At 59.5% G+C, this 20119-nt stretch overlaps 2 protein-coding genes across 3 annotated transcripts in view; one reads left to right on the top strand and one right to left on the bottom strand.

Annotated features, from left to right (window-relative positions):
- PRADC1 (protease associated domain containing 1) overlaps nucleotides 1-12384 on the top strand; it is a 16328-nt gene extending 3944 nt beyond the window's left edge. The window contains exons 3-6 of one of the 2 annotated variants that reach the window (XR_002104315.1): nucleotides 30-139; nucleotides 1124-1291; nucleotides 1814-3760; nucleotides 12375-12384. Coding sequence is in view for 1 of the 2 variants with exons in the window: in XM_019552987.1 (XP_019408532.1) it covers nucleotides 30-139; nucleotides 1124-1291; nucleotides 1814-1934 (399 nt within the window). In the remaining variant the exon portion in view is untranslated. Of the gene's footprint in view, nucleotides 1-29; nucleotides 140-1123; nucleotides 1292-1813; nucleotides 3914-12374 lie in introns of those variants that run through there. The other variant, XM_019552987.1, reaches the window with a different exon arrangement.
- On the bottom strand, nucleotides 7006-19031 carry SMYD5 (SMYD family member 5; the record flags this gene model as incomplete). The annotated part of the gene is made up of 12 exons (XM_019552555.1): nucleotides 7006-7780; nucleotides 8516-8586; nucleotides 9024-9118; nucleotides 11013-11069; nucleotides 11393-11499; nucleotides 12002-12072; nucleotides 12955-13017; nucleotides 13850-13954; nucleotides 15055-15124; nucleotides 16063-16184; nucleotides 17417-17556; nucleotides 18917-19031. Coding segments are annotated over 12 exons (1155 nt in total), but the record flags the coding sequence as incomplete, so codon positions are not given.
- Nucleotides 19032-20119: the final 1088 nt, after the last annotated feature.

The following is a 20119-nucleotide window of genomic DNA, read 5'->3' as shown; positions in this document are numbered from 1 at the left end:
CTCTCCTGGCATGGGGCATTTCCTCCCAGAACACGAGGTACGAGCAGATCCACCTGGTGCCGGCCGACCCCCCCGAAGCCTGCGGGGAGCTCAGCAATGGCGTCTTCATCCAGGACCAGATCGCCCTGGTGGAACGGGGGTAAGACAGGGCGGGGGGTATTTGCGGTGTGATCGTGGCAGTAGTCAAGGAGATGCGCTGCGTCTCGGGGCTCTTGCCTGCAGAGACGGCTGGACAGGGGCATCCTTGCCGTGCTGGGCTGCAGGGAGCGCGCAGGCGGGTGTCACGGTGTGCGGAGGCGGCGGTCGAAGCGTGCGGACGCTGCTATTCTGGAAGGAGCGCCCTGGATCTGATAGCTTGGGGGCTGCAGCGGTAGGCGGCAAAGCCCATGGCTCCAGAGAGGCATCGGAGCCTGCCCCTGGACTCGCGCGGAAAGCCGCCCGCGGTGAACTCGGTTGCACGGGGCTGCCTCGCTGTCGTAGCGGCCGGGGGGGGTAGCCTTTTGCCCTGTCAGCTCAGGTGGACATCTGCCCCTTATCGATCCAGCCTAGCTTGTCACCTTGGAAATGGCCAGGGCCAACCTGGGAGATGCCGGGGCAGTCATCACAGCTGGGGACACAGCAGTCCCAGGCTGTCCCTTGCTACGCCAAGCCCTGAAGCGGGCATAGGGAGAGCATCAGGGGCCGGAGGCACATGAAGGCACGGGGCAGCCGCCTCGTCTCCCTTGGCATCTCCACCCCACGGGCTCGGGCCTGCCCCAGCCTGGCACAGATCTGCCCGAGGAAGACATAGCCTCGCTGTTGGCTCCAAGGAGCTGGCTTGCACCTGTCCTGCGAAGCCTTTCCATGTCCCCTGCCTAGGGAGGAGCTGAGGGACCTGGGGCGGGGCAGTTCCCAGGTGCTGGTGGCCAGCGGGGTCCTGGTGTGGCTTGAGAAGCAGTATTATTCCCCAAGAGTCCCGCAAGGAGTCAGCCTTGCCGGTCCCTCCCTGCCCTGCCACCAAACCCCAGCTCCCAGAGCCCTCCAGGGTGGGGGCAGGCTCCTAGCCCAGCTCTTGCCAGGTGAGGATGGGCCCTGGCATCACCAGGGTTGCGTGCGTGTGGGGTGGGGGTATTTCTCGTTGCAGGGGCTGCTCATTCCTGTCGAAGACACGGGTGGTCCAGGAGCACGGCGGGCGGGCGGTGATCATCGCCGACAACGCCTATGACAACGACAGCTTCTACGTCGAGATGATCCAGGACAGCACCCGGCGCACCGCCGACATCCCCGCTCTCTTCCTGCTCGGCAGGGATGGGTGGGTGCCTGTGTCTCCTTCCCCTCCTCGCAGCATGGGGAAGGGGTTGTGCCCCCCGCAGCCAGTCTTGCCACCCCCCACCCAGGCAATGGAGACAGGAGTCCTCTGTTTGTCTGCAGACCTCCCGGTCATAGCAGAGATTACAGCCTGTAGAGCCCGGTCTGGGTCCTTGGAGGACTTAGCTAGGGCTGGGGAGCACACTTCCTTGCTGCCTGGATTCATTCAGTCGCTATGGCAGGGGTCTCCCCGTGGCCTTCTGCACTGCAGTCTGCCCCCTCCCAATGATGGGCCTAGCCCTAATTGCCAGGGAAGTCTCTAGGGAAGGGCTGAGTGAGTTCTGCCCTCTCTAGGGTCAAGAAAGCCGCTGGAGCCCCCCCCAGACCAGACCTCAGTGCAGTCCAGGGGTGGTTTGCTCTGGACCTGCCTCTTCTGGCCAGTCCCAGCGCACATCCAGCTCCGAGCCCCCCACTTTGCTGACTCCCACCGTTCGCGGGCATCTCCATGACAGCTCTGTCTCCCTAGGTACATGATCCGGCGCTCCTTGGAGCAGCACGGCTTGCCCTGGGCCATCATCTCCATCCCCGTTAACGTCTCCAGCATCCCCACGTATGAAATGATGCAGCCGCCCTGGACCTTCTGGTAGCACGCTGTGATGGATCCTGAGGTTGTGGGTGCAGGGACCCCATCCCACCGTGAGCTCCCTGCGCATTGGGGGCTTCCTGGGACTTACCAGCCTGGTGCCTTTGGCTGCAGCTTGCATCCAACTAAATTCCAGCCCTTTGGAGGTGCAGTGGGACCTGGATCACTCCCTGTCCCAATGCCGGATGCCTTTTGAGGGGCATTTTCTCGGTCAGGAGGCAGCTGGCCTAGACCGTGGCGTCAGGGCTGCCAGAGCTCACATCGCTGCTGCCATGAGCCATAGCATTGCAAATGGGTGCTGCGGACACCGAGCCCCGTGACTCACGTCAGCATTGCCCCGTGCTGCCAGGAGGCACCAGAAGGGCTGTGGTTTATCCTCCTCCTGGCCCGGAGGATCCAGCCGGCGAGCTGAGTCGATGTGGAGGGGCTGGGGCAGCGAGGACGCAGTCCTGCCTGGGGTTTATCCCCTGAGGCGAGAGCTCTCGCTGCACCGCGTCTTAGTGCAAAGTGCTCCCAGCAAGCTTAGGTGAGCGGCTTGCATCAAAGGACCAGAGCTCCTGCCAGTTAAGACCCAGCACCAAGGGCCTGGGGAGGGTCACAGGGGCTAGGTTTACCCCCTCTGCATGCCCACCAATGCCATGGAAATGCCCCTGCTGACACCTAACCTCCACGGCGCTGGAAGAGATGGACACGGTGTGGTCCAGACCCCTCCAGGGTGCCCAGAGGGGCATCAGACCACCCTGCAAGCTGCTTTGCATGCCCAGCCCTGCCCCCTCATGCCGTGCACCCACTGCTTCTGTCCTCTGGATCCTTGTCAGCCCAGGACTTGGCCTCGCGTCTGCAGCAGGCTGAGCTTTAAGCACGCTGCTCGCTTCTGCACCAGCCCTATCCCAGGGGCTCCCTGCATCCTGCAGGTCCAGGAGCTTCCAGCCCCCGTGGCTGGCGGCTCCGTCTCTCATTGAAGAAGCCCTGGCTTTGTCTCCTTGGCGGGACACAGCATCGCTGCTGTGCCCTTGTCACAGTCTCGCTCCTCTCCTGCACCGTGGACATCTTCAGCTCGGCCCATCCCCATCCTCATCCTTGAGCCTCCGAATGGCTGTGACCTTATCCGAAGCTGCGCTGGATAATCCAAAGGGTCCCTTTGCCAGGGCTGAGCAGGGCTTTCCAGACCAGAAGTGGCCAAGGCAGCTCGTCTGCAACAGGAGCCTTCACCCTCCACCCTGTTTCCTACATCCCCCCTGGGTGAGACGTGTTGCTCGGCCGTGGCTGGCAAGACGGGTGGCACCTGCCCGGCACGCTCCCACCACCTCTGTGCAGGCACGCGGCCTGCCAGGACCTCGCTGGACCCTGGCTTCTCGGTGTGGGCCGAGGCGACAGAGGGCAGGGAGCCCTTGGCGGGTTTCAGTGAAGGGCCTGGCGCTCCCCGTGCCTTACGGTGCCACCACCGGTTCCCACGCCTGGGACTGGAGCCACTGCCCCGGGGAAGTATCTCTGGCGGTGGCTTGGACAGTGAATTTTGGAGCTGGGCTGGGAGGATTTTGACGGCCTTTGCTGCTGCCTTCTTGCTCCCATGTTGAGGTTGTTCTGATCCGGGGTCCTGGTTTGGGCGCAGCAATAATTTTAACCCTCAAGGACGCCTCCAAGGCTGGAGGTTGCATGGAAAGGACTCTGCAGAGCACAGTGCTGGGGTGGGCGTGGGAAAGGACGGGAAGACCTGAGCCTATTCCCTGCCTACGGCCCCTTTTCCCTTCAGCTCCCAGCCCCCAGTCTGGGGTGAGATACAAGGGGGATGATGCACCCCCTAGCATGGGGAGGCTGAAAGCAAGTGGGGTCCTTGGACGCCCTGCGCTCAGAGCCATCAGCAACCAGCTGGCATCGGCCTCTCGTGCTGAGCCGAAGTCGCCGGGGCATTTGTTCTGCATTGTTTGTACCAGAAACCTCTTTTCTAATGAACGTATTAAAGGGGTCAGCTGTGCAGTCTCACCTGCCTGGCCTCTCCATCTCCTTGGCATATAACAGGGCCAGCGTGGGGGACTTGTGAGCTGGGAGGGGTCCCCACCTCCAGCCCCTTTAGGGTCCTCTCTGCTCCTGTGCACGAGCACGTATGGGTCAGGGAGCTCCAAGGAGCATCCGTGAGACTTGTCCCGCGGAGAATCAGTGTCCTATAGGGACAAGAGCTGTCCCCCACTCAGCATCAGGTTTGTGGGTGAAAAAACAAGGGAAGCAGCATCCAGCTGGCTCAGCCTCGCCTCTCAGAGCCTATTTATATGGTGAGCTCTAACAATATCCCCCCTCCATCCTTTCCTCTCATCCTGGGAGCAAACAGATGTAGGATACAACCTGAGGAGCCGGGGTTGGAGCCAGTGGAGTGAATTTAGGGCTGAGCCCAGCTCTTCACCCCTGAAGCTGGTCTCTTGGGGGCATGGGGCACTAGCCCTTGGGGAGGCAGTGGTGGTACTTGGTGTTTAGCCCCCGCCGACATCCTTGTGACCAGCCTGCAGCGGGTCTGATGGGAGCACACACGTCTGTGAGCACCAAAATGATGCATTTGTACCAGCGCAGCTGGCATTATACTGGTGCATGGATGCAGGAGAAATGCAACACATGCCTGGACATCAACCACCCACCCCGAGCCCCTGACTCAGTCACCGGCTGGGTTTGGACATGCCCTGGGAGAGACCAGGAGTCGAGTTGTAAACCCAGGCTGGCTCCGGGCCCACCGTTTGGGGCGGCAAAGAGAAAACCCCCATCACCTTGAGCACTTTGTTACCTCTCCTGCTGCCTCTCCAGCCCAGACACGGCCCCCCCACCCTCCCCAGCTCCCTTGCTTTCATTGCAACAAGGCCGCAGGCCCGGGGAGCCGTTCTTCATCTCGCTTTATTGAGGACAGCTGGGCACCGCAGGAAGACAGGCGGGGTGGTGCTAGCATAGTGCTGGGCCATCGCGCCGGAGTACGAGTGAGGTGGCCAGGGAGCACCCCACATCTTGCATGCCACAAACCAAGACAGCTCAAACGATACCACGGTGCCCAGGCGCTAACGAGAGCATATGTGATGCAGCCCATCCACGGGTTTAGTCGGCCACCGGCGCACAGCTTCATGCATCCTGAGTACACGGACACTACACGAAGGAACAACGCCGCAAACAGCAGCTTCGCAACGTGTCATGGGGGCAGCGCGCAGGGGTGGGGTCTCAGTATGTGGGTGTGTGTACAGAGCCGGTCCATACAGCGGGGCACTGCCAGCCAGGGATGAGAGAGCAGAGGGGTCGAGCCGACTTGCAGCCGTGTGGAGCACCAAAAGGCACCGAAAGGAAAAGGCTTGGCAGTGCAGGGAGTAGGGCTGGAGGGTGGGGTCAGGCTGTAGGTGACCCCGACCTTTGCAGGCCGGGCTTGGCCCTTGCAAAACCACGCTGCTCTGTCCCGACTCCGAGAGCCCTTGAGCCGCCTGCTCCCGAGGGCTACACAGCAGTTGTGGGCTTGCACATGGGAGGCTGGATCCACGCTGTATCCTGAATCTCGCCCCCCCCGGCTGCTGCAGGACCAGGCAGCTAAAGGGGCCTCGGCCCCCCCACAAAGCAAGACCTTCTCTCCCCTGCAGACCAAGGGCTCACAGGGAGTAACTGGAGAGGTGTAGCAGGGACAGGCAGCCAAGGGCACTTCCGTAGCAGGCTGAGTCCCGGTAACAAGATCCCCTTAGCAGGAGCCTGGTCTCGGGGCCTAAAAGGGAAGAAGCCCAGGCAGACACGGGGCTGCTCAAGTTGCAGAGATACCCGTTGGCACAGGGCCAAGGCCAGGCTGGACGACGCGTGCCGCAGCCCTGGCCAGAGGAACAAACAGAGGGGGATCAGCTTAAGCGACCCGTCCGAGTGGGATTTGCAAGCGCGTTATTCTCCAGCCAAGCCATCCCGGGGACATAGTGCCTTTGTCCCCATCATGGCAGCTCCCCACTCTCAAAGAGCCTTTCCCAAAGCTCCCAGGCTAGGATCTTGCTCTTTCGTTCTTCACACCAGCTTGGTTCCTGGAAGGCGACTGTGCTCAAGCCACATTTACAAGCCACCCCAGTAACAGTTAGCTCAGGCCGCCCCCCGAGCCAGCCAGCACAGTGGGAACGAGCACCATGTCAAACAAAGGGTATTGCTGTCTTGATTCAAGCAAGAGCAAAACACTGCCTGGCACAGCTGGGGATCGAGCAGGCTCCACCCTTGCTAGTGCCCACATCAGCTCAGAGTAGCTTCTAGGGAAGCTAGTCCCAATTCACAGCCTGTGAGCCAGAGCACAACCTGGCCCGAGGTCTGCAGAGCATCAAGTACAGGGTCAGAGCAACAGGAGCTCAGAGCAGACGTCACCTCTGCACACCCAGGGAAGGCAGCAGAAAGAGCCCCCGTGATCTGGGTAGGGGCTGGCCCAGCCCGGGGCAGGGAAAGCCAGAGTGTCCTACAGCAATCACACTTCCTCAAGGCCTGGTATAGCAGGAGCCCGGTGCGGACCAGAAAAAAAGGTGGGTCTGGTTCCTTGCTGGTCAGCATCTCTCTCAATGTAATGGGGCGGGGGGTGAAGAGGTGGCTGGTCCCAATTTGCTAGTGCCAGCACTATCAGAGCAGTGGAGCCAGTGGGCAGGTAGGGCAGCAGTGAGGCCAAGCATGCTATGCAGACGGGGAAGGACCAAGCTTGGCTCCTTAGTCCCTTGGGTGAGGGGAGAGGGGTGTCCTGCCTCCATTGCTTGGGGTTGGATCAGGTCCAGCCAGGGGAGGTCTGTGCTTGCAAAACCGGGAGGCCAGGATTTAGCAGTGGGTTAGGCCCTGCCCTACCCCAGCCCCCGGGGCCCTGACTTTGATGGCAGACACCATCTGCAGCTCATTTCCCACTCAAAAAGCCTAAGCCCTGGGGACACCCAGAGAGCGGCCAAAGCCCTGCCGTGCCCAGCGACTCCCACGGGGCCTCTCAGCCCAGGGTGGGGGTCACCAGCGTGAGCACAGAGCAGGAAGCAGGGGGATCAGAGCCCAGCAGCAGAGACGTCCTTGCCCCCCCCGCCCCCCGCCTGCATCGCAAAGCTACTCAACCTGTCCCTTGCTGGTGCCCCGACCATCCGCCCCCGAGTGCCGCAGAGCTGGTGTGGCTGTGCACAGACCTCAGCAGCCTGACATCCTCCCTCCCCACCGAGCAAGGCGAGAGAAGCACCATCCTCCACCCATTGCACACAGAGCTGGAGCTAATTGCCCATGCACGTGACTGGTTCTAGCAGCCAGTCACCCCCACCGCTCTGCCTACATCAGTCTCCACAAGGTTAAACCTCTTTCCTCACCCACCCCTGCCCAGACACTCGGTCCCTGCCTCCCTAGTTGTCAGATTATCGTTGCATCAAATAGCGGCTGCTTCTCACTGGATGAGGCCACGTGCAAGGCCCTGCCCCAGCGTGTGGAGCTGCGTGCTCACCAGTGCAGGGGTCCCCCCCCGCCTGCCCCACACGCGGCTGTGATGCTCAGGTGCTGCGGCAATAGTGGCAGGACACTCGCGACCTGTCCAGTGCGTCACGGAGCAGCGGGGCTGATGGCCCAGCGGCATCCGCACCCAGAGCCCAGCCCTGCCTGACCATACGTCCCTCCCACCCCGCCACGACACCAGCACTGGGCAGTGCCAAGGTGTGCTCCCCCCGCCATGCATTCCCAGCCTGCTGGGAGCCCAAGGAGCCCCGCGCCCCCCAGGGCCAGGATCAAACGTCCGTCATCTCATCCTCCAGCTCCGCGTCGTCCGTCTCGCCCTCCAGCTCCTCATCCTCCTCCGATGTCACGTCGGGGTCTTCGGCTTGCGCCAGACACCTGGGGCACGAGCAGGTGAATAGGTAGTTTTCCCTGCGTGGGGTGGGAGGAGAAAGGAAGCCATGTCACAGGCAGCACTAAGAGCTTCCCACTCGAGACAGGGGGCTCCTGCCTCTCCTAGGAGCTGGGAGGGGCCCAGAGAGCAGGGCCAGCCCCGACTCCGTGCAGCATGTGCACGGGCCCATCCTGCTTGAGCACTGTGTGCATGCTGCAGGCGGGTGGTCACAGTGCCTGCCCACATACCAGAGGGCTGCCTGAGCATGAGCACACCCCCTGTACAGGCCTCCTCTTGCCCGTCAGGCTGAGAGCAAAGGCATCACATGCCACACCACAGCAGCCACCCTCTCCCTGTCTGGACACAGCCCTGCTGCCACACTGCATGCCCACTGTGGGTCAAGGCTGGCACAGCTGTGGTAACAGCTGTCCTGCAACAGACAGGCCTGGAGAGGTGATGGCAGCAGGAAACACTGCCCCCAGGATGGGGATGGCATGGAACAGCTCCTGGCTTTCCCCAGTGCCATGGCCAGCATGGCTGGTCGGGGGAGGGATGCGTGCACACGTGTGTGCACACGTGTATATGCCAAACCCACTCTGCTTCGCTGGACTGAAGGGCACATGGCTAGAAGATGCAGTTGCATGCAAAGAAAGGGTGAGCTGGTGGACCCTGGAAGAGGCAAGGATGCAGACGGGCATTCAGGAATCCCCCTGCCCCTCCCCATGGCTGCTGCTACCCCGGGGTTTTCTTCCCTGACGGGTGCCTGGCCCTACCGGAGTATCTTGTGTCGGCTGTGCCTGCTCCGGTCCCGCTGGCAGCACTCCAAGTAGCTAATGCAGATTTCCTGCGAAGGCAAGGGAGAGGCAGGCCCACCTGAGACATGTCCCGTCAAATAAACGCCTGGTGCAGGACAAAGAGGGTAAAGGGGGCAGGAGGCTCTTTCCAGGACAAACCCAGCCATTCCCGCTGGACAAGGCACCGAGAGAGGACGGAGCCCAGCGGGCCTTTCTGCGAGAGGTGCGATAAGGGGGCAGGACTGCAATCTGTGGGCCCTCGAGCCCCCGTTTTAGTGGGATCAGTCCTCCTGGGCTCCAGGGACAACCACAGCATCCAGCGAGGTCCAGCGACCCCAAGAGGGAATCAGTCCTCAGCTCTGATGCCGACTCCCTGTTGGACCTTGGGCTAGTCACTTCAACTCTTCCTCAGTTTCCCCACCTGGACAGAATGGGCATCACCTCAGGTGGGTCCCCTGGGAGGAGTGGTGCAGGGTTCGGCCCTCACCTCTCCTGCCTTGATGTCCTCCAGGGCGGTGAGGTGGAGGAGGAAGTTGTTGTCCGGGAAGGAGGTCTCGGCATTGGGGATGCAGCTGTGGTTACCTGCCGCGAGGAGGAGACGGGCACAGGAGGAGAAGAGTTAAGAGGCAGTGACGGGAGTGCCCCAGACCTCCCCATCCCCACAGCCCACACGCGCTGAGCCTGGGCACACAGGAGGCGCCAAGTCCAAGCTCACCCACACCACTGCCAAGCCCTACAGTGTGGGTGAGGGGGACGCTGCCTGCTAAGACCTGGGCCACCCCACCCTCCCTTGCACTCAGAGCTACCAGACGGCCGGCAGGCAAGAAATGGCTTCTGTCCCTTCCACGCTGATGCAAAGCTGGGGCAAGAGGCCTTGGATGCTGAACCAGGGATACTTAGCCCATGGCTTCAGAGCTACATACGGCTCCAGCCGGCAGCTCCTGAGTCACCCATGGGTGCTGCAGGTTTCCCTTTGGAGCTGGAGGAGCTCCCGCGGGGCGTGCAGGTTATAGGGGCACCTTGGTTACTGGAGGGTCTGAACCCTGCCTGGGCTCCCCACACAGAGCTGAATGGGATCAGAAAAGATGGGGAACGCATTCCCCTCCTAAACCCCAGCTGCTTTCTCTGCCACAACCCTCTGCACCCTCCTCACTGCACCCCAGCCATGTTCACCCCCTTTTCCCCCCAGAGGGGATAACTTCTCCTGATTCCCTGAAGAGCCCTTTCTGCGCTGCCCCTCCAGAGCTCTGCAACCCCAGGTTGCCTTGCCACCAACACTGCACATCATCCCTGGACGCATCCGGGGGCCATTCAATGCCATTTTTCCCTCACACAAGCTGGCATGAGCCCTTCCCCAGCTTAGACCTAAAACAGCTTCCTCAGCACATTACATCTGCCCCCTGGCCTGCAAGAAAAAGCTAATCTGGGTCCCGAGGGACATCCTGTCCCCAAGGCACCCAGCATACGTCAGGCCCTGAGAGAAACACGATGCTTTGGAGCTCTCTTTAGCTTGAGGTCCCCGATTTGTCCCGTGGGGTCATTTCTAAAGCACTATGTCACGTGCGACGGGCAGCAGGTGAAAGGCTGCAATACCCTATCCGGATCATGGATAGCAGCTCACGAACACTGAGGTTTGGTGTAGCGGGTTGTCAGTTCGTATAACAGTCTTTATTTCCCTGGGGAGCAAATTTGCCCCATTTAACACAACTTGAACATCAGCAACCAAACAAATACAAACAATGAAGGGTTAACTCACACCCCGTGGTCTTTCCCAGACCCTGAGAGAGTATCCTGGCTCAATGCTGTAGTCTGTAGCCATCCTTCTCTCTAGCTTTCTTCCCTGGGAGCTTTTAACTTCCTCTGGGCCAGCCAATTATCCCATCAGCTGGCCCAGTCCTCCTAGGCAGGCCTGTAATCACTTTCTTATCCCCTGCAGCTGGGCTGCAGCCCCTGAGACCTGCAGCCTGTTAGTTAGTTTGTGGGGCTGGAAGTATCAGAGAGCTAGTTTGCAAACAGCAGCCTTCGAAAAATGTCCCAGATACCAGCACAAGTACTTGGATATGAGGAGGTAGATCAGACTGGGGCGAGCCCAGCCAAGGGGCATCTCTAAAACACCCAAATACAGTCAGCTTTCACTGATCCAAGCTCCACAGGACTGCCCCCCCCCTCCTATATGCAAAACATCCACGCACGTGAGCCTTTCATATTATAAGCTAGCACCGAGAAAGAGGAACAGAACCACAGAACAATGCAGACCCCTTCTAATAATAACTACACGACAAACCCAGCTGGCTGGTGTCTCTGCATGCACCTCCCCACTCGTACACCTGCGGGCATGCACTTGCGTATGTTCCCAGTGACCAGGCTGGGCATTTACATGGGCTTAGGAACAAAGTGCAGCCCAGCCAGGGTCTGCTATGGCTGAACGCAATTAGCTCAGCCAGGGACATGACCCCTCCCCTGTCCTGGTACTTACAGCAGCTCTGCAGCACGTACAGCCCCGATCCCTCGCAGTTCAGGAAGTCCCCGGTCTCTGCAGCAGAAAGGGGTTGTGATGGCACTGACAGCATTCCCCCCAGGCAAAGCACGGGCATGGGGCTTCGCCACGACACCCGGCACCACTGGGCTTGGAGACCAGAGAGCAGGCCCAGCACTTGGACCACCAGGTGGGACAACCCAGAGAACAACAGGCAACCCAGAAGGCTCCTGGCCCCCTCTGCACCCACAACATGGCATCCAGTATAGCCCATCAACAGCGCTGGTCCATGCAGCCCATGGTGGGGTCACACCCAGGAGCTCACCCCTCAATAGGCCCCCCTGGGAAGGACGCCAGGGACCCCAGCCAGCAGCCACTACCTTTCTCGATGTCCTTATAGAGCTGGTCTATGAAGGCGTCCAGCTGCTTTCTCTCTTGTAGGGGCAGCTCCAGCGCATCACAGCCATGGACCCACTGACTCAGGGAGCTGGGGAAAACCGAACAAAGCATGGCTGTGCTTCCGGAGGTCCGTGCATGGCAAGGCCACAAAGCCAAGAGCACGGCATGTACTGTGAACACACGCGTCCTTGATAGCACAGGAAGGGATCGTGCCCAGCGGCCTGGACTTTAGCCGTCGCTCACCTTCTTCAGCACAGACCCCACTCAAAGGCCGAGCGCCTCCTGCTTCCAGGGCTCAAAAGATTAAACCGTTCGCCAAAGCCACCAGCTTTGAGGCGGCTCACGCCTCCAGGAGGGGTTTGGATGCGAGTCCCAGCCCAGGTTACGGGATGAAGGGTCTTTCAAAGAACCCCAGAGATGCCGAGGGTCTCTTCCCCCTTTTCTATCAGGCAGTGGGGCCCTGCATAATTTCTCCTGATTCCCTGAAGAGCCCTCTAAGTGCTGCCCCCTCCAGAGCTCTGCAACCGCAGGTTGCCTTCTCACCAACACTGCACATCATCCCTGGATGCAACAGGCCTATCATGCCCTACCTGGTCCCGATGCCTTGGCCGTTGGTGCCTACCAGGGCAAAGAGTGACTGAAACCCTTTAGGAGTAAACCACTGTTGGAAAGAGAGACAGACACATGCACCAAGTGAGGCAAGCTGCAAGACTGCTGCCCCCTCGTATGCTACATGCAGTCACTGGCGTTAAGTGGGGGACTGGGGGAGGCGGCCTAGGAACCGTTCACCGATGCTGTTGGGGCTGTTAACAAGGGGTCTTGGCTCCTCTGGGACCTAGTTTCATCATCCTGCCATGGAGGCCTGGATACCACAGGGAGAAGGAACTCCCCAGGAGAGGACTCACCCTGGGGAAACTGAGGCATGGAGCATCACAGCCTCATTTCCAGCAGGGTCTCCAGCAGGAAGAAAGGGTCTTTGGATGCCTAGCCGGCCTAGTTGTAAACTCCCCCAGCAACGAGAAGCTATTCCTCCGGCTCCCGGGGTCAGGACAGCACTCACACTTGGTCTCCCCTTTTCCTCCCCACATTGCTCTCTCTGCCCCGCCGGCCTTCCCTAGACAACTTCTCCCCGTTCCCAGCATTTGCAGCTGTCTGGGATGGACTGACTGGCTGGTGCCCACCCAGCCCCGGTCTCTCCAGGTCCCGCTGTCGCCAGGGCAGATGCCCATCTTGCTGCATTGCGGGAGGTTGCCTTTGCAACCACGGGGAGGGGGGGATGCCGAGTGTGTTCCACGCAGGGGCAGGGCAGGATACCTCTGCGACCCCTCCCCTGAATAATTTATCCCTTTAGGGCTCGGGCCCCTGCTAGCCCAACTGAGGCAAGGCAGCAATGGGCTCTCAGGGGGATTCTCCCTTCTTCTTGCAGCCGGGAAGGAGGGAAGCGGAGCACGGTGCTCATGGGGGGCTGAGGGACAAGGGCAATGAAGGGGCTGTCCCTGCTCTGGGACCCCAAGGGCTCTGCAGAGAGAAGCTCCCCACTCACCCTGCCAAGACGCTCCTCATACAGGGCTTCTGCAAAGAGCGGCCGCAGGAGCTCCAGCTGGCCCTGGGGGGTCAAAGCAGCACAGTCAGGGCAGGGAGGAAGCCCGAAGGGTCCCTTGTCCCACTGCCCCTCCCCACCACGCTACCTGGTCTGAGCCCCCCACCCTAGGCCAAGAGACATCCAAGCCCACTTGTGCTGGGCCAGTTGGGTAGGATGCTCTGAGGCTCCAGACCGTGCTGTTGTTGGGTAGCAGATCACGCTTTTGCTGGCTCGCTCCCAGCTGTCCTGGCCTTCCCGTAGCAGGTCAGCACAGGCCAAGCACGGAGCAGCCTCCTGCCACAGGGCATAACAGCCGGCTATACCCCAAGCAGAACAGGCGTTTTCTCCTGGACATCGACTGCTAGAGGCTTGCGCTTTGTTGCGGGGCTGCTGTCTCCCAGCACTGGCCTAATCCCGGACCATGGTGCTGGTGCAGCATGGCAGAGGGCTTGCACGCGTGCGATCTTCCACAGCAATGGGAGAGAAATTCTGGGATCCTCACAAGTTGCCCTCACGCAGCAGGGCTGGGAGGAGCCTCTTCCCGGCAAGTTTCTGGGTCCAGAGGTATTCAGCCTCTATCCCATGGGTCAGATCTGGCTCACGGAGGTGTCATTCAGCCTGCGGGGCTCCCCACCGGTTCTGAAATTTAGCAGGGGTGGGGGTGGACTGACCCCACACAACAACCCTTGCACCTGTAAGGCCAGAAGTTTGGGCACGGTGCCCTCATCCATGCTCCTGCCCGGGGTAGGGGGTGATGCTGTGTGACCTCCTCAGGTCTCCCACTCCCACAGGCCCGTTTATCTAGGATCCCATCCCCCTTAAGGCCCCAAGCACTGAGGGAAAGCACAGCCCTGACCTTAAACTTGTCCCCCAAGAGTTTGTGGATGATCTCCTCCTCTTCATTGGCCGTTTTGCTGCAGAACTGGGAAAAAAGCTTTATCCACCAGTCCTTGTCCTTGGCCTGAAACCAAAGAGCAAAGATTCAGAGTCCAGCTCTTCCTTTGCTGGGGGTGGGGGTGGAGGTTAGGAGGGGCTGGGAGAGGTGGGATGGAAGTGATCCAGGGAGCAGGAGATGCAGGTCTGTGGGCAACCCTGACCTGACTGCTGCCATTTCCACAGGGATGTTTTACTCTGGGATTAAGAGAGCATGTGCCAGAGAAAGAAGGGGAGGATGGTGTGGAGATCCAGGTTCAAGTGCTACTGTCCCCATGTGACCCTGGGCAAGCCACTCTGTGCCTCAGTTTCCCCACCTGTAGAACAAGGACTTGAGGGGTGCTGCGAGGAGATCTGGGCCACACACTCAGTGCACAGCAACCGGACTATTCAAGAACTGGGCAAAGGAAGCTGGAGGAAGGGAGTACAGAAGCACTGGCAGGACAACAGCTTCTGTTCTGGGCAAATTTGGTCACCCCTTGCAAGGCAGAGGGGAGCCACCAACAAGGCAGCGCTTTGCCCCTCTATGCTTTTGCAACACAAACTCATGGATGCCAGCACTGGGTAGTTCAGCGGCTGCTGAGCACACCCTGGCACCACTGGAAAGATGCCCTGAGCCTGAAGGACGTGTCTCATGAAAACCATCAGAAAGATGCGCCCACCCCAGAAGAGTCTTGGGCCGTCTGCTCGGGGAACTCGCAGGCATGAGGGAGATCAGGGTTCAAATCCTAAGCCAAAACCATGAAGAGCAGGGACCTGAACCAGGGTCTTGCTCAACCCGGGTGCACGTCCGCAACACCAGGCTGCTCTACAATGCGTCTCATCCCAACCAGAGCTCTGTCCAGACTAATCTACCCCCACAGGCAGCTTCAGCATTTTCAGTGAACCAGCATTTTCTGATGCCAAACTCTTTCATCAAAAATATCTCCAACCAACCAAGTCCTTCTCTGCCGCCCCTTTTCTTAGCACATAACAGTTGTGGAGATGGAAAGCAAGCATTGCACCTCATTAACAACAAGGACCTGTCATTCCTGCCCTGGCTGGCAAGCCGCCTTGTTAACTGGGAGAAAAGAGAAAGGAGATATAAAAGTGCACCTAGGTGCACAAGCAGCAAGCGGAGGAACGCACCTGTTTGACTGTAGCCACCATCCTTGCCATCAGCATGATGCTTGAAGTCTCTGGAGGATAATGGATGTTTCTGTAAGGGAAGGGAGAGACGGAGAGAGAGATGAGCCGAGATGTCCTGGCACAGAAAGGAAAAGCTTGATCTCCAGAAGCAGACAAAGGACCCCCACACCCCCACCATTTGTGCTCATGCATTATAGTGACCCAGCCATCCCAAAGATGGGCTGAACCTAATTCAGATATAACAGGTTTATCAGGAGAATGTACCGAGTCCCTTCCCCTCCTATCCCTTCTCTGTCTTGACTATTTAGCCTGTAACATCTTTATTTTGTGCTACACATCCATGCAGCACCCGGAGTCCAGTTCTGACAGGAGACTGGGTGCAACGAAGGGCAACAGAGAAGGCAGTTGTCTGCGGTGCTTCGGAGGGGGCTGATCCTGTCTGGAGCAGGCGCTGGACTAGCTGCGACCTCCCAAGGGCCCTGCATGTCTATCAAATTGGGCAAGTCCTTGTTGGCTGATGGTAAAGGATGTGACTGGAGTGCAAGAAGTGGGGCTAGGTGCTACCTCTCCCTCCGCCCTGTGCCTCGATTCTTTTGCTTGGAGTCGGGGACAATCCTCCCCACTCTGCCTCACAGGGCCGACATGAAGCTCACTGCAGAAGCCCATGCATGGCCATAGAGAGCTGCTGTGTCTAACAGATGCCCTGCGGGTCCCTGCGGAGGGGATCAGGCCTCCTCCACCATACGTCTCGGCCTCTGTAGACCTGGCAAGGACTCTCCTTCAGCTCCAGCAGTACAGGCTTGGGGACATGGGGAGCAGAGTTGTCCCACGGCCACCATGAGGACAGTGACACTAAGGAGAGGAGAGGTGGCCTGGGGCGTCTTACATCATTACTGCATCGACCGCGGTGGTTGTGGCTCAGCTGTACCCAAGCACCCCTCTCCAAACCCTCCCAGCCCCACTCTTCCCAGGGCAGCCCCGCTCTCCACTCCTTAGTCGTGCCCCTACCTCCAGGCCTCCTGCAGCTTGTTGAGGGGATGCATGGGGTCCTCCCTGGATGGCCCGAGGCACAGGACCTGGTGGTACTGCTCCAAGGCAGACTGCCTGCACGCGGCACTGCAGTACGTCACCTGAAGAGCAACGGTGATAATGACCCACGGTCCCCAGCAGAAGAGGGTCGCAGGCCGTTCTTAAAGGCCAGCCATTTCTAGGGAGGTAGCTGTGGCAGGAAGGAGGGGTGTGAGGAGGGGATTCCTAGGAACAGCGGTGCCTCCGGCCTGTCTGGCTCCCCTTCGTGCAGTGATTCTCAATCGGGGTGCCAGGACACTCCGGGGTGCTTTGAGATCCTTGCTGCAGGGAGCCGCACCATGTTAGCACTGTTAGGTACACAAACATGATTCACACGATCAACCCAGGGACTTCATCTAGGAATCCAGAGCGTTCAAAAACCACGGTGCCCTGGCGCGGTCTTCCCAACTTCTTTGTAACAAAAATGGGATGGGCAAAATATGGCCTGCAGGTTGGATTCAGCCTGCCAAGGTATCTATCCAGCTCATGGCAAGTCCCTTGGACCTGCCCAGCTCGGGCATGGGGGGCAGCCCGGGCCATGGTGCTTGTGCCTGGTCCCACTACCCACAGGTGCATGGTGGGGCAGTGGCCAGACTCGGCTCCCGACAGCCCCGGTGGCAGCAGCTCACTCTGCCTGTCTCCATCTCCGCTGCCAGCCCCGCTGCCTGGGTACCCTGACCCATCCACGGCGCTAGATGGAGCAGGTGGGCAGGCAGGGTTTCCCAGGCATCATCCGGGCAGATGCAACGGGGCCTCAGGCAAGCGGGGAGGGACTTCCAGGAGCAGGATGAGCGGGTCGGGGCCAGGACTGCAAGGGGGTGACAGCGCGGGGCTAGCACCATGATCCGCTCCCTGCACACCCCTGCAATGGGCACCAGGCCAGGTCAGCACCCCCTACTCCCCAGCCCACAACAGCTCACCAACACTCCTTAAGTGGCCTTCCAGCCCAAATCATTGCCTGTCCCTGCTCTAGGATTTTTCTCTAGTCAAAAAATGAGTGAAAACCAAGAGCCGGCATTTTCCGAGGGGGCTTCGAGTCTATCCAAGGGGGTCTTGAGGCTAAAAAGGTTGAAAACCGCTGCTCTAGTGCAAAGCGTCAAGCCTGGAAGAGCAGGGGCAGCAAAAGCACCCAGGGGACTCCTCCCTCGGACAGAAGCTGAAGGCTGCTACCCTGCAGAGGGGGACGTATCCCCAGGCTAAGTGGCCCAGCGGGGTCTTGTCCAGCCAGCTGCTCTCTCAATCAAGAACTTAATGCACCCCCCTGAGAAAGGCAGTGAGGTTTCCAGTGCTTTACCTGGCACTGCGGGCACTGCTGATGCAAGTCTTTCCGGATGCCGCACTGCTCCGGGTGGGGCAGCGCCTGGTAGCTCTTCCCCAGCAGCCTCTGCGCGTTCTCCTCCGCCGTCTCCAGGGCCCGCAGGCAGTGATCGCAGGCTGGGGGAGAGAGGACAGACCCAGCGGGCCTGGGCTTAGGGCTTCTCCTTCTAGAAAGCCTGGCTCCAGTAACGGCAGCGGGGACGTCCTGATTGGCAATAGCTCCGAGTCTGGACCGCAAACCCACTGGGCACAAAACAACCCAGCCTGCCCTGCCCCGCGCCTCATCCGGCTCCTGGCTGCGTCCGTGTCGTGGCCCGAATACCGATGTGTTCAGAAACATCCCGACACGCAGAGCCCCTGCTCTCCCAGGCTGCCGACCCCTCTCCCCACCTTCTTGGTTCTTTCTTTTCACTGCAGCTCTGAGCTGGAAACCCTTTTTGCCCCAGTGGGAAGCCCCGACAGTCTCTTCTCATCTGCTCTCATTGTTGTTTAGCCTTGAAAAGCATTCAGGGGCTGCTGGGACAAAAGGCGCCCTGCACAGCCACGCCGTGCACCACAACAGGGTTCACTAACATCATCACCCAGACCAGTGAGGGAGTCAACCTTTTTGGTAGGCATGCCATAAATTAGCCACACACCCTCTCCAAGTGCCACTCTGATTCTCCCCCCCTGCCTTATCTGCTGCTCTGCTTTCTACTCCCCACCCCAGGCTGCCACATGCCGTGTGCTGAGGCCACCTGTGCCACTCACTGGCCACCCCGATCTAGACAGACCAAAGCAACACGGACTCCCAGCTTCTTTGAGCAGTGATTTTATCCAGCTTTCGAATCACACCAGGGTTCCTGGGATCAGCATTTTTCTCTCTTCTGGTCAGCGGTCGAAGGCCAGAGCTTGGGAACGCTCCCTACTCTGGAAAGCACTTGCATGGGTCCGGCTGGGGTGGAGGCAAAGGACGGCCAGGAGAGATCAAATCTCAACATCACATCTTCCTGGCCATCACCTTGCTCTTTGCATCCCCTTGCTTGATTTCCAGAATGATTTGGAGGAGACATATCATAACCTGCAATACCTACAGAAGGAGGGTTTACACCCCCTCGAAGCTGAGGTGTATGGATGGCATAAAAGCAATTATTTTCAGCACGGACATCTGTCTTTACCGTACGACTCCTGCCCTGAGCAGGAAGGTGGACTCGCTGACCTCCTGAGGTCCCTTCCAGCCCTACCATTACTCTTTTAAACTACCAGCACCTTGCTTAATCTGGACCCAAGGCTGAATACAGCCATGTGCAGCCTTCTAGCCCTGATGTGGCCTGTGGGCCGACAGGAAAATATACTTAAGGCTAAATATAAGCAAGAGGACATTTCCCCATGGGCAAGACTAAGGCACAGTCATATCTGGGTCCCTGCTTCCTTCCCTGGCTGCATCACCCCGCTCAGCAAATGGTCCTGGGGGGTTCAAGTCCAGGAGCGCCCTTACCTTTGTAGTTGTACCACGCGTTCCAGAGGAACTGGGAAGACACCACGGGCTTCTCCATGAAGATCGTTTCCCCTTTACGGATGTCCCTGGTGGCAAATAAGCCCTTCCCCTTTGGATGGAGACACAAGAGTCAGAAGAGGTCATTTTGTGGGGGTTCCCAGGGCAGCTGCCCCATTGCTCTGGCTTTCTCCAGGTCCCAGGGACACTACTGCCATAGGTCCCCGTACCCACCGCACCAAGGTCTGGTACGCTCAGAGCATCCTACCCACTGCAACTAGCCCCACTATCATCTCGCTCCAAGGCCAGTGCCTGCCCTGAGCTAAATCCCCGCATCCCAAACATGCGGGGCTTAAAATCCAGCCCCAAATGTGGCTCAAGTCCCTGAGCAACTCGACCCCGAAGTCCACAACAAACATCCCGCTGACCCCAGGAACGCCAGGCTCTGCCCTCCCTGGTGCCAGATGGGCTCTTTCACCCACAAGGACCACAACGTATTTTGCAAGCGAACTATAAAGGCTTGTTCTGTGCACCCTTGGGATGCAGAGACCTGCAGGATGGGATACGGCACTGGGCAGACGAGGCCCCTCCACCAATATTTCAATACACAGAGGATGAAACTTGGGGGACCGCGCACCCCAGTGTCCCAGTTTGGCCTCCATTAGTAAACTGATTTTCCCCTCTGTCTGCAAAAAAAAAAAAGGTCTAGGGCTGTCGTCACTGCAAGGCATTTGCTCTTTTCTTTTATGTTATCGCTGGGGATGCTCCGAGCCGAGAGTCCCTCCTACGCCCCGCAGGAATTCAGCTTGCAGGACCTTCCACCCTGCCTGGACAGGGTGTAAAACGGGGTTTATGCTCCCCTTCCCTGGGGCTGCTCCCAGGTGTAAAGTCATGCAGCACAGCACAGACGCAAAGCATCAGACCCCCCAGTGGCAGCTGGCCCCTGGGCTGAGATCAGCCAGGCAGAGCACAACCCAAATTCATCGCAGCGCAGAGAAGCAACCCCCGGACCCGGTATCAGAGTCCACAGCCCCCTGCTAACACGCACCGCAGCCCTGACCCCCCCTGCTTCCACATCTGGGCTTCACCCTCCCCCCAAACACATGCACAGCTGCAGGAGCGGGACCCCCAGCGCTGCCGAGCTGCAGCGAGGACGCGGGAAGGAGGCGCCCCGAGCCCAGGGGCAGGCAGGCAGCCCTGGGGAGA

This window comes from Crocodylus porosus, unplaced genomic scaffold (assembly GCF_001723895.1).
Source record: "Crocodylus porosus isolate Cpor-Errol unplaced genomic scaffold, CroPor_comp1, whole genome shotgun sequence".
Classification (NCBI taxonomy): domain Eukaryota; kingdom Metazoa; phylum Chordata; order Crocodylia; family Crocodylidae; genus Crocodylus; species Crocodylus porosus.
This window is presented reverse-complemented; position numbering and strand designations above follow the sequence as displayed.